General features: G+C 37.2%; 1 protein-coding gene across 4 annotated transcripts; it reads right to left on the bottom strand.

Moving 5' to 3' along the window:
- Window positions 1–2,215: 2,215 nt before the first annotated feature.
- LOC102019025 (zinc finger protein 14-like) lies at window positions 2,216–7,287 on the bottom strand. Of its 4 annotated transcripts, XM_013520196.1 has the most exons (4): window positions 7,029–7,286; window positions 6,529–6,589; window positions 3,446–4,942; window positions 2,216–3,361 (listed from the first exon to the last, which is right to left on the bottom strand). In XM_013520196.1, exons 1-4 carry the CDS (start codon window positions 7,114–7,116, stop codon window positions 2,899–2,901), a joined length of 2,109 nt encoding a protein of 702 aa, XP_013375650.1. In that variant the 5' UTR covers window positions 7,117–7,286; the 3' UTR covers window positions 2,216–2,898. The 4 variants fall into 4 exon arrangements, with proteins under 4 accessions (XP_013375650.1, XP_013375648.1, XP_013375649.1 ...); XM_013520194.1 differs by having other exon boundaries at window positions 2,216–4,942; window positions 7,029–7,287; XM_013520195.1 differs by having other exon boundaries at window positions 2,216–5,632; window positions 7,029–7,060.
- Window positions 7,288–11,535: the final 4,248 nt, after the last annotated feature.

The following is an 11,535-nucleotide window of genomic DNA, read 5'->3' as shown; positions in this document are numbered from 1 at the left end:
TTTTTTTTTTTTTAGCTCTTAGTGATACATGCTTTTTCGAATGAAGATGCTGTTTCAATTTGCATTTCTCTACTGGGTAAAAATGATGAACAATTTTTCAGATATTTCTGCCAACTTGTACTTCTGAGAAGTGTATATTCATTTCACTTTCCTGTTCTTTCAAGATATTAGTACTCTGCAGAGTAGATAGAAAATATTTTCACATTTTGTAGGTTTTTTGTTCATTCTGTTGTTTGCTTTCATGTCCATGCAGTTTTTCAATTTTATATAATTCTTTGTTTGTTGTATTATGCCACCTTATTTTCTACCAAAACTCTAGGAATAACATTAAGAAAACTAATTTTTTCATGTCTCTCCTATATTCAGACCAAGGAATGCCTATCTTATTCATGTTTCACTGTTAATGTTGCAATCTGTGATGCAGGCATATATATGGTTGCTGTACAAATTTTACCATGACAAGATTATTTCCAGCAGAACCATGAATTGCCATAGTGATATTTTACCCCATCCAAGGTTTATGTTCTTAACCTAGACTTGTTCATTTCCTTGAAATTAAAATGCAGACATACAGAACTGTTTCAGTTTGAAGAAAAATCTATCTAAATTGCCCCCCCCCCCAATCCCAGCTTCAAAGTCATAATCATCCTGAATTAGCCTCTTCTGATGCTGGGACTAAAGGGATGCAGCACTGCATTTGGCTTAGACTTTAATACATTAAGTGAGAGAAGAACAAATACTGATGTGTAATGGCTTGTATTAATATACTTTTGATACTGGAGAGTAAAGCTGACTCCTAAATCACTGAGCTACATCTGCAGAACTTCAACATATATTTTGAGAGGATCTAAGTTGAATAGGCTGGCCTCAGTTTTGTTTTCCTTTTATCTCTGCCTCCTGAGTTGTTGAGATTACAAACATACATCACAAGGCCCAGAAGATTTTTTTCTTCATGGTACAATAACGGGAAAGTAACATGCTTGGAGTAAAACATCTTGTAGTTTCAATATTCCATCACAAACTGGAATAGCAATACACATTACACTTCTTCCTATTGATGGTAAGAAGCAGAAATTTGCTGCAGGGAAGTTAGACATGATTTCTAGAGTGCAAAACTTGACACTGTATTCTGCAGCATATTATATTTCATGGATTAGATCAGATCTTTCAGATATTACACAATTGGTGAATAATTTATTTCTAAGCATAATTAAGACTAGGGCAAGCTATAATCTTTACTGCTCATCATGGCTATTTAAAAATGAATCATTCACTTATGTTTTCATGATACCACAAGTTTGTAACAATGTAACCCCATCAGAAATTGAGCAGTTTTTGTATTGAGAATACTGTATAGAACAAAATATTTCAATGTTAAAATGATACTTAAAAATACAAGTTACAGGAGACCAAGTGTGGTCAAGCACACACGCTGAGCCAGTTTATGTGCTTGAAAGCATTTGTCACACACCTCAAACATTACATACTGCTTCTTATGAATAATGAAAAATGGCATTGTATAAATTTATCTCTACAATTGGGAAAACAACACAATCTGAATTAATTTAGTAAATTCCACTTTTTACAAAACTGGTATCGCTCATGAGCTAGATTTTTCTTCATGGAATTATTTCTGTTTTTTAGGCAAAAACAATAATGATGGCCAGACATGGTGGTGCACACCTGTAACCCCAGCACTTGGGAGGCTGAGGCAGGAGGATTACGGTGAATTTGAGGCCAGCTTGGACTACATAGTGAGTTTAAGATCAGCCTGAAGGGGCTGGGGATTTAGCTCAGCGGCAAAAGCGCCTGCCTGGCAAGCGCAAGGTCGTGAGTTCGGTTCCTGGTACCGGAGAAAATTAAAAAAAAAAAAAAAAAAAAAAAAAAAAGATCAGCCTGAACTACACAGTAAAACCCTGTCTCAAAAAATATGAATACCAATGACAGAATAGCATCACAGCATCAGGGGAAAAAGACATTTGCTTCATTACATTCATTAGCAATTACTCTCCCCAAATCAACTTCACTGTTGATATATTTCCTTCAGAAGTGTTGTTACTGATAAATCATACCATCATTTACAGTTTTGGAGAGATTATTATACTTCATGATATTCTTTTGTAGACAACTTGTGGTCCTGCTTGCAGGTCTATGGCAATCAGAAACTAACAGCAGTTTGAGTTATTTTTGGTATATATGGTGGAAAAATTATCACTAAATTAAGTCACCAGAATTTAAACAAGAAAAATTTTGATGATAAAAACAAAATTTTGTGTAAATGATAATACTGGCCCTAAGATGAAAGAAAAATAGGCAGAAGTATGCACATGATATACTATACAATATTGGAATATAAGCATTGTCATATGAGAAATATAATGTGCTAATCTACAAATTGTGCACAAACAAATGAACTTTGTCAAAAAGCACATGTTCATAAGTCTCTGAAAATAACATAAAATATGGCATCAAAATAAAAATATCTCCTGTTACACAGAATACAGACTAAACACACCAAAAATTTAAAACAAAGGCAGTGGCAAAATCCCAACAACAAAAAGCAATTAACAAAATTAAGTTTTTTAGTGGCCTATCTTCCCCAATTGTAAAGACTAAACAAAAACTACATAAACACTAACTCAACTTGTAAGTAAAAAATATATTTCAATTCACCATGCTTAATCAAGACACTACATATTAAGCTCAAAGACACATAAAAAGTTATGCCTGCTTATATATATATATAGTCTCCAGTGAGATTTCATTTATTTAACAATAGATCTATGTAATTCTTACACTGCTTATACACGTAAGGTTTCTCCCCATCGTTTTTTGTCTTTGACAAGCTCCAGGCATGCTAAAAGATTTCCCACACTGCTTTCTTACATAGAATTAATGCTAAGTGTGAGTTCTTTCATGTTTTTTACAATAACAAGCTTTGCTAAAACCTTTCCCACATTGCTTACATACATAGGGTTTCTCCCCAGTGTGAGTTCTTTCATGTATTTTACAATCATATTGTGACCTGAAAGCTTTCCCACAGTGCTTACATACATAAGGTTTCTCCCCAGTGTGAGCTCTTTCATGAATTCTACAATACCTTTGTACATTAAAAGCTTTCCCACATTGCTTACATACATAGGGTTTCTCGGTACTGTGAATTTGTTCATGTCTGTAACATTCACTAGACACACTGAAAGCTTTCCCACATTGCTTACATACAAATGGTTTCTCCCCACTGTGAATTCTTTCATGTCTGTAACGAGCATTAGACACACTGAAAGCTTTCCCACATTGCTTACATACATAGGGTTTCTCTCCAGTGTGAGTTCTTCCATGTATTTTACATTCATTGAGCCTTCTGAAAGCTTTTCCACATTGCTTACATACATAGGGTTTCTCCCCAGTATGAGTTCTTTCATGTATTTTACAATAATCTTGTGACCTAAAAGCTTTCCCACAGTGCTTACACACATATGGTTTCTCCCCAGTGTGAGTTCTTTCATGTCTTTTATATGCACTGTGCCTGCTGAAAGCTTTCCCACATTGTTTACACACATAGGGTTTCTCCCCAGTGTGAGTTCTTTGATGTATTTTACACTGATCGGGACGAGTGAAAGCTTTCCCACATTGCTTACATACATGAGGTTTCTCCCCAGTGTGAGTTCTTTCATGTGTTTTACATTCTTTGCGACTACTGAAAGCTTCCCCACATTGCTTACATGCATAGGGTTTCTCCCCAGTGTGAGTTCTTTCATGCCTTTTACAATAACAAGCTTTGGTAAAACCTTTCCCACATTGTTTACATACATAGGGTTTCTCCCCACTGTGAGTTCTTTCATGTCTATGACAAGAACTAGGGGTGCTGAAAGCTTTCCCACAGTGCTTACATACACAGGGTTTCTCCCCACTGTGAGTTCTTTCATGTTTTTTACATACCCTGCGCCTGCTGAAAGCTTTCCCACATTGTTTACATACATAGGGTTTCTCCCCAGGGTGAGTTCTTTCATGTATTTCATATTCTTTGCGAGTACTGAAAGCTTTCCCACATTGCTTACATACATATGGTTTCTCCCTAGTGTGAGTTCTTGCATGTATTTTACATTGATTGAGCCTTCTGAAAGCTTTCCCACATTGTTGACATACATGAGGCTTTTCTCCAGTGTGATTTCTTTCATGCCTTTTACAATAATACTGTGAAATAAAACCTTTCCCACATTGCTTACATACATATGGTTTCTCCCTAGTGTGAGTTCTTGCATGTGTTTTACATTTACTGTGCCTGCTGAAACCTTTCCCACATTGTTTACATACATAGGGTTTCTCCCCAGTGTGAGTTCTTTCATGTATTTTACACTGACTGGAACTGTAGAAAGCTTTTCCACATTGCTTACAAACATAGAAGTTCTTCCCACTGTGAATTCTTTCATGTATTTTACAATAATTTTGGGTACTAAAAGCCTTCCCACATTGCTTACATACATAGGGTTTCCCCCCATGGTGATTTATTTCATAGATCTGACCATCATTGGGTGTGCTGGAGGCTTTAGAATTTTTCTTATATACAAAGGTCTTCTCTCTAAAGTGAGTTCTTTCACTAAGATCAGAGTAGGATTTCCCACACTGATTATATTTACAGGGTTTTTCTTCAGTCTTTCTCCTTGCATCCTTCTGAAAGGACTGGAAATCACTGTAGGGTATTTCATGTTCATTACATTTACTCAGCTTCTCTTCTGATCCCAAATACTCAGATGTCTTTAGTCCAGCATGAGTTATGATGGGTACATTTAGTGACAAATGCCCAATCAGAGGATTTCCACAAGCAAGGCCGTCAGCCTGTTTTATACCAGCTTGTTTCATGTCCACATTAGCATCTGGAATGAATATTTCTGCATATTGATTCCAGCCTTTATTCTGACAGCATTTCTCAACCTCTTCACTTCTGTAGAGGAAAACAACAACAACAACAACAACAACAACAAAAAACAACCAAAAACTAGTTGCAGTATAATGGGTCTCCATATTAATCATTTGCTTTGATGCCTCCTAAGAAATTCTGACAATGAATGAACTGAATGCCCTGGAGGATAGTATCAAATCAGCCATTTCCAAGAGTGATACTCATTTGGAAAATTTTAAATTGGTATATTTTACAATACAGAAGGCTTAGATTCATTTTGGGCAATTGGTACATAAGTATATCACATACTGACCATTTTGATACCTTTCCCCCCATCACTCTCCCCCTTCTCCTTACATTGTCTGTCTTCCCAAAAAGTCAGGCTTTCCTTTTTTAATTACCTCTCTTTTATTTTACTCCTTTTATTTTTGGTTTATCATGTAAGAGAAAGCATGTGACCTTTCACATTCTGTGTCTGACTTATTTAACTTAATACTATGAAGGATGAAGACCCATCTATTTCTTTTGCCAAATGACATTTCATTCATTTTTATGGTTGATTATACAGCACATTTCTTTTTCTTTTTAGTGCTGGAAATTAAACACAGGTCTTAGCACCCAATTACATCTTCAGCTTTTTTATTTCTTATTTTGAGAGAGATTTCCATTGATGATTAAGTTGTTCAGGCTGAGCTTTAATTTCCCATCCTCTTGAATCAGCTTCCCAGAGTCCTGGGAATATAAAAAATCATGCTGAATCTATCAAAAATTTTCTTTATCCATTCATCCAATTATGGACATCTGTTATATATTGTAATGTTTTGAGTATGTGAATGCATGTATCAGTACAATGTGATGATTTTAACTCTTTTGGAATAATACCCTGGAGAGGTATTCCTGGATCTAATGAAACTATTTGTACTTTCTGAGAGGTCTATATGCTGATTATCATACTGGTTATACTTAACATTCACACCAACATTGTTGGAGGGTGCCTCTTAAGAATTTTAAAACATGAATGGACTCAATTCTCCGGAGGATAGCTTGAAAATACTTGTTTTGACAACACTAACATTTATATATAATTTGAGTACTGCTCCAACATTAGCAATTTTTTTAGATACTTAATGTATTACATTCACATACATACATAAATAGATATGCTAAAGGGTTTTTAAATTCATTTCTTTTCAATACATACCTATACATTATACTAAATGCAATTTCATGCATTTTTATGATGGTGATCATGAAGGAACATTTTTTATACTTATATGTCAGATAGTGTCACTTGTTTCATGATATCAGTACTCAGTTTCCTACATTGGAATTTTTTTTTTTTTCCCAGTACTGGGAATCGAACTCACGACCTTGCACTTGCTGGGCAGGTGCTGTGCCGCTGAGCTAAATCCCCAGCCCCTACATTAGAATATTTCTGTATACAGTTGTCAGTTATACATACTAAAACTACATACATCTTTGGAGAATATTTGTGATTAAATGTGAAGATTAAATAAATCTGAACATGGCCATGTTTCCCTGTTGTGATATTTGTATCCCGGTTGTGATATTTCTACTCATATACTGAATCTTGAGGAATATTCTTTTTCCTTTTGAGTATAAATTACCTTAGATTTCTCCAGTAATTTCTGTATTCTTCTTCAGCTTCCTGGTTACCCAAGACTCTTCCTGAATTATAGACCAAGAAATATAAGGAGACACTGTATTATTACATAAAAATAAGCAGATTTGGGCTGGGGATTTAGCTCAGCAGCACAGTGCCTGCTTGGCAAGCGCAACGTCATCAGTTCGATTCCCGGTACCGGAAAAAAAACAAACAAAAAAAAAAGAGTAATTTTTGTCTGGGGATTTAGCTCAGTGGTACAGCACCTGACTGGCAAGTACAAGGTTGTGAGTTTGATTCCTGGTACTGTAAAAAAAAAAAAAAAAAAAAAAAAAAAAAAGAGCAGATTCCAGTTGATTCATGTAAACAGGTGTGAGATATTCTCCAAAATGTTTTCACATTCTATTTAATGAAACTGCACTGATGAAAAATGATGTCCTTTGATTGTATAAATGAGAAAGTAAAAAAAAAAAAAAAAAGGAGAGAAAGTAATGTCATCCTTACCTATAGCAGCCACATTCCTAAAAGTTTCCCTCATCACATGTTGGTAGAGCTTCTTTTGGGATGGATTAAGCAAAGCCCACTCCTCCATGGTAAAGTTCACAGCCACATCCTCAAAGGTCACTGCCTCCTAAATAATCAAACATATATTTCTTGAAGGAAAGTTGATACTCACAGCCTGGGATATTTCAACTCCTCTCATAAAAAAGTAAATTGAAAGCCAGGTGTGGTGGTGCACGTCTGTAATTCCAACACTCAGCAGGCTGAGGCAGGAGGACTGCCATGAGTATGAGACTAGTGTGGGCTACACACTGAGTTCAAGGCCAGCCTGAACTGCATAGTGAGACCCCATCTCAAAACAAAACAAGACAAAACAGCTGAATGGGGGCTGAATCCTTCAGATATTAACTCTATGTCTCAGTTATCAAATTTATGTGAATGCACATGTTTTCAGATACAATTCTGATGCTAGATTGCCACTCATTGCTCAAGCAACAGCAGAATAGCAAGCATACATTGCAAGGGTACCCGTGCGCTGTCTCCAAAGCAGAGCTCACAGAGGGAGCCTACAAGTTCACCACCCACCAAACGCTGAGGCAGATGAATATCTAAAGAATGTTTCTGATAGACTGTAGGTAGTATCTCTTTTCAAACCTTATTATTTATGGATTGAATCCTTCCTTCTTTGATTGTACTTAGCATCTTGAAAGTTGAATTTGGCTTCATAAAAAAAATTTAATATCAAGTAAGGTTTATGAATAATAATTAAAATGTTAATGGAAACAGTTTTATTGGGACAAATCTATGAACACTGAAAATAGGGAAAGAGTGGCATTTTATCTTATAGCTCAGTATCACTAAATGTTCATAAGAAATTCTAGGGGGACATGGGAGAGTAATGAAGAGAAATAAAATATATTGTATGCATTGAAAACTGATATATCACAATGTAATTAGGTGCAAAAAGGAAACTTTAGCCAGATGTGGTGGTGCATGCCTGTAATTCCAACACTTGGGAAGCTGATGCAGGAGGGTTGTCATGGTGTTTGATGTCAGTCTTGGCTATATAGTAAATTCAAGGCTGAAATAAAGTGACACCATGCCTCAACTCCCCCCCAGAAGGATAACCTCCAAAAAAATGTCATTTATAAATGATACCTTAGATTGGATAAAAATTTACAGCTATACATGATAAAAATCAACATTCAATAACATTTAAGCAAGAAGGCCGATATCTTACATAACACACATGAAAGATATTCAAATTCTACCCTTCACGAGGCTCTACCATTATTAGAGAGATTGACAAATAGATCTCAAAAAAGTAAGACAGTCTTCAATGAGTCCACACATACATAGAATAATGATTCATGATAGAGCTGATGCTATGTGTCTCTGGAGGAAATCACCGTCTGTTTCATTTATGCTCAGGGATAAACAGGTATTTTCTTGGAAACCTGGGTTATATACTCATCTATGTACAATAATTAAGTTACATACTGCAATGAGAAAGATAAATTGGAATGCCATGAAAATTCACACTGAAATAACTTCTACATGTGAAGAAGTGTCTCTTCAGGAGAGCATCAACTAACCATCAGAATTAGAAGGACAAATTGAATGTAAGAAAATCATAAGAAATAGAGTAAACAAGACAAGAAGAAAATATTTGGTACGTACACAGTATAAAAATTTTGTGTAGGGAGTAAAGATTGATGAACACAAATCTCAAAAAAGGACTGCAACATATCTAACTCAAGAGAAAACAGTGACTAGAAAGCAAGAACCAAATCTTTTTTGAGAAAATCATTTAAAAATGGAAGTGTGGAAGAACACAGTAAGGAAGTATGCAAAATGGGGAATAAATTGATACACTCTACACTCATTTCTTTTACTTTGGAGTTTACCAAAATCTGTAGATCACTGACTTTTTCCTACTGTCTAGAGAAAACACCATGTTCCAGCAATACCTCGAGATAGATGTGGTTCTTTTTAAGTAAACTTGAAAATCCTGAACCATATGGCCAGTGGGATGGACGAGAAAGCACTCTGCCCTTGATTCACATATTGGTATGTGGTGGACTGACAACTGCTAGTCAATTTGTAACACCCAGCTGAACTGAACCAGCATGGTGCTGAGTGTGGGAGGCCCAGCTGAGGACTGTTGCCGGCAGCATAAGAGGCAGAACTGGAGAAGAAGAGAAGCTGTTCATTCTCTTGAGCTGTTGAGTCTCCTAAGGAGTTTGTTGTGCTGGCTTTTCTGATGAATTCAGCTGTTCTCATCAACAGATGAGCTCAGGACCTTGTTGTTGCTGAGGATAGCTGTGGTTCATTTTGGGTGAGCTCTGGTCCTTACTTTGAGCATCGCTTCCTGGCTCTGGAGGGAAAGATGCTGCATTGTTCAATCTCCTAGAGAAGCTTGTTGTGCTGGCTTTCCTGATAGGAGTTTGGCTGTTCTCATCTTTGGAGGAGCTCAGGACATCACTGTTGCTGAGGATGGCTGTGGTACCTTTCAGGGGAGCTCTGGTTCTTACTTTGAGTATTGCTTCCTGGCTCCAGTGCAGATCCCTCAACTTGCTGGCACAGATTCTTCATCCCACTGGCACAGACTTTCTAGCCTCTACCACTGACCTTTGGGCCTTCCCAAAGCAAATCCATGAAACAGGCTCACATGGGACATTGTCATGGGCTCTTGGCCTCCAGCTAAACTTGTGGGGGGCATTGTCATGGGCTGTAGGTCTTCAGCTGGACTCATGCAGACACTGTCGTGGGATCCAGGCCCTCAGCTGGATTCACTGGGTCTTTACTGTGTGGACAGTTTTCCTGCACTCTCTCTGTATATGTATACGAGTCTTTGGGGGACTGTTATAAAATAGTCTTATAAATTGTGTTGGGTATTGTTCCCCTTGCATAACCCCAAACTACAACACAGCACTTGGGAATAATATGAGATGGAAAAACAACAACAAGAAACCATGGAAATATTTCTAGAATAATCATTTATTGAAAGTTCCAAGGGAGGAAACTAAAAGAACATTGTTCATAGAAAACCACACATTGTGAAACCTTAGGAAGAGTCACCAAAGTGGGAGAGTGGTCATCCATGGGCAAGAGAGGTTTGAGTCGGATAGGGTTTCAATAAGGCCCAATGATGAACTTGCTGAATATTCCCAGGATAAAGTATAACTGGAGTTCATGGCCTTAGTCATTCACAGATTTTTCCTTCGAACCCAACAACTGTTCACAGAAAGCCCTGCAATCCTACAGAAGCCATGTGTATCCTCCACAATTTTTTTTTGTGGGAGGTTTGTAAGTAGCCAGTCCAAGTGCGTCATTCAGTTCTCCTTGCTGCTGAGTGGCTGCCGCCCTGTAACTCATCTCTGGCCGATGCACCAGCCACTCCCGCACCATAACTGGGTGCTGTACGGCATGCTGCACTCTCCAGTGTTCTTGGTCTTGTTCTTCTTAAAGCCCTAAGATGCTGCCAAAATACCCTGCATCTTCTAAGGCTTTATTAATATAGTATTTTATTAAATTAAATTACATCACTGCAGGAGAGACTGCATATTTAGGACTTAAATAATAAAAAGAGCCATTAATAGGCTCTTTTTCTGACCGTATCTAAAATTTGCAGTTTCTCCCAATACACAAGTGCTCTAGGAATGTAACCCTCACAAATTTCTGGGGTTCACTATATTTACATTGTTATTAGTGCGAAATATTACCACGAATTTTGAAAATAAAATGTATTGCAAAATAGTTAACACTAAATTACCATGGAGAAAGTACACATTAATTTATATCAGCCTGGGCTACATAGTGGGTTCAAGGCCAGCCTGAACTACATAGTGAGACCTTGGTTTTAAAACAAGATCACTTCTAAATTTTTCTTTACTTCGTCGGATGTAATCAATCCTCCACTCCATTTTTTACTAGGAAAATCATAATCTTATGGTTCAATCATGAAAATAAATTTTTAAGTCCTTAAGCAACTTATATTTTATATAAACAACATGCTGTTAAAGAAGCAAAAGGGAAGCTGGTTGGGAAAGAAGGCTGTTTTGCTGCCGTTCACAAAAGAACCCACACTCAGAAGGCTGACCACACTCCTGAGGAGATACACAACATACTGTGTCCATGCAGCCCGGGGCAGCTCAATCACAGGTGGTAAGACAGGAAAATAGGAGAAGTCAGGTAATTTAAATCTGGGGCCTCTTCACTTCCTAGTTAGTCATCTTCCCAGGGTGAAATTTCATGTCCTTAGTTTCAATTCTGAGCAAAGACAAATACCTACAGTCAGTTGAGGACTGACCTTTGCCTTTTCCCAATTTTTCTTTTGAATTCTAGTGTATACTGCTTGCTGAGCACTAAGCAATTCTCCAAAAAAAAATTGGTAGGCCCCAAATCAATGCATCACCCAGAGAGACCAAAGCTTTGCTGGCTTCAGGGTGCTCCTGCAGTACACTGCTCCAAGTGAAGACTGGCGTCCAAAGCAGGCGATGTTGCTTTT

This window comes from Chinchilla lanigera, unplaced genomic scaffold (genome assembly GCF_000276665.1).
Source record: "Chinchilla lanigera isolate Chin_1 unplaced genomic scaffold, ChiLan1.0 scaffold00053, whole genome shotgun sequence".
NCBI classification, from domain to species: Eukaryota; Metazoa; Chordata; class Mammalia; order Rodentia; family Chinchillidae; genus Chinchilla; species Chinchilla lanigera.
The sequence above is the reverse complement of the archived record's forward strand: the minus strand, read 5'-3'. Positions and strand labels throughout refer to the sequence as shown.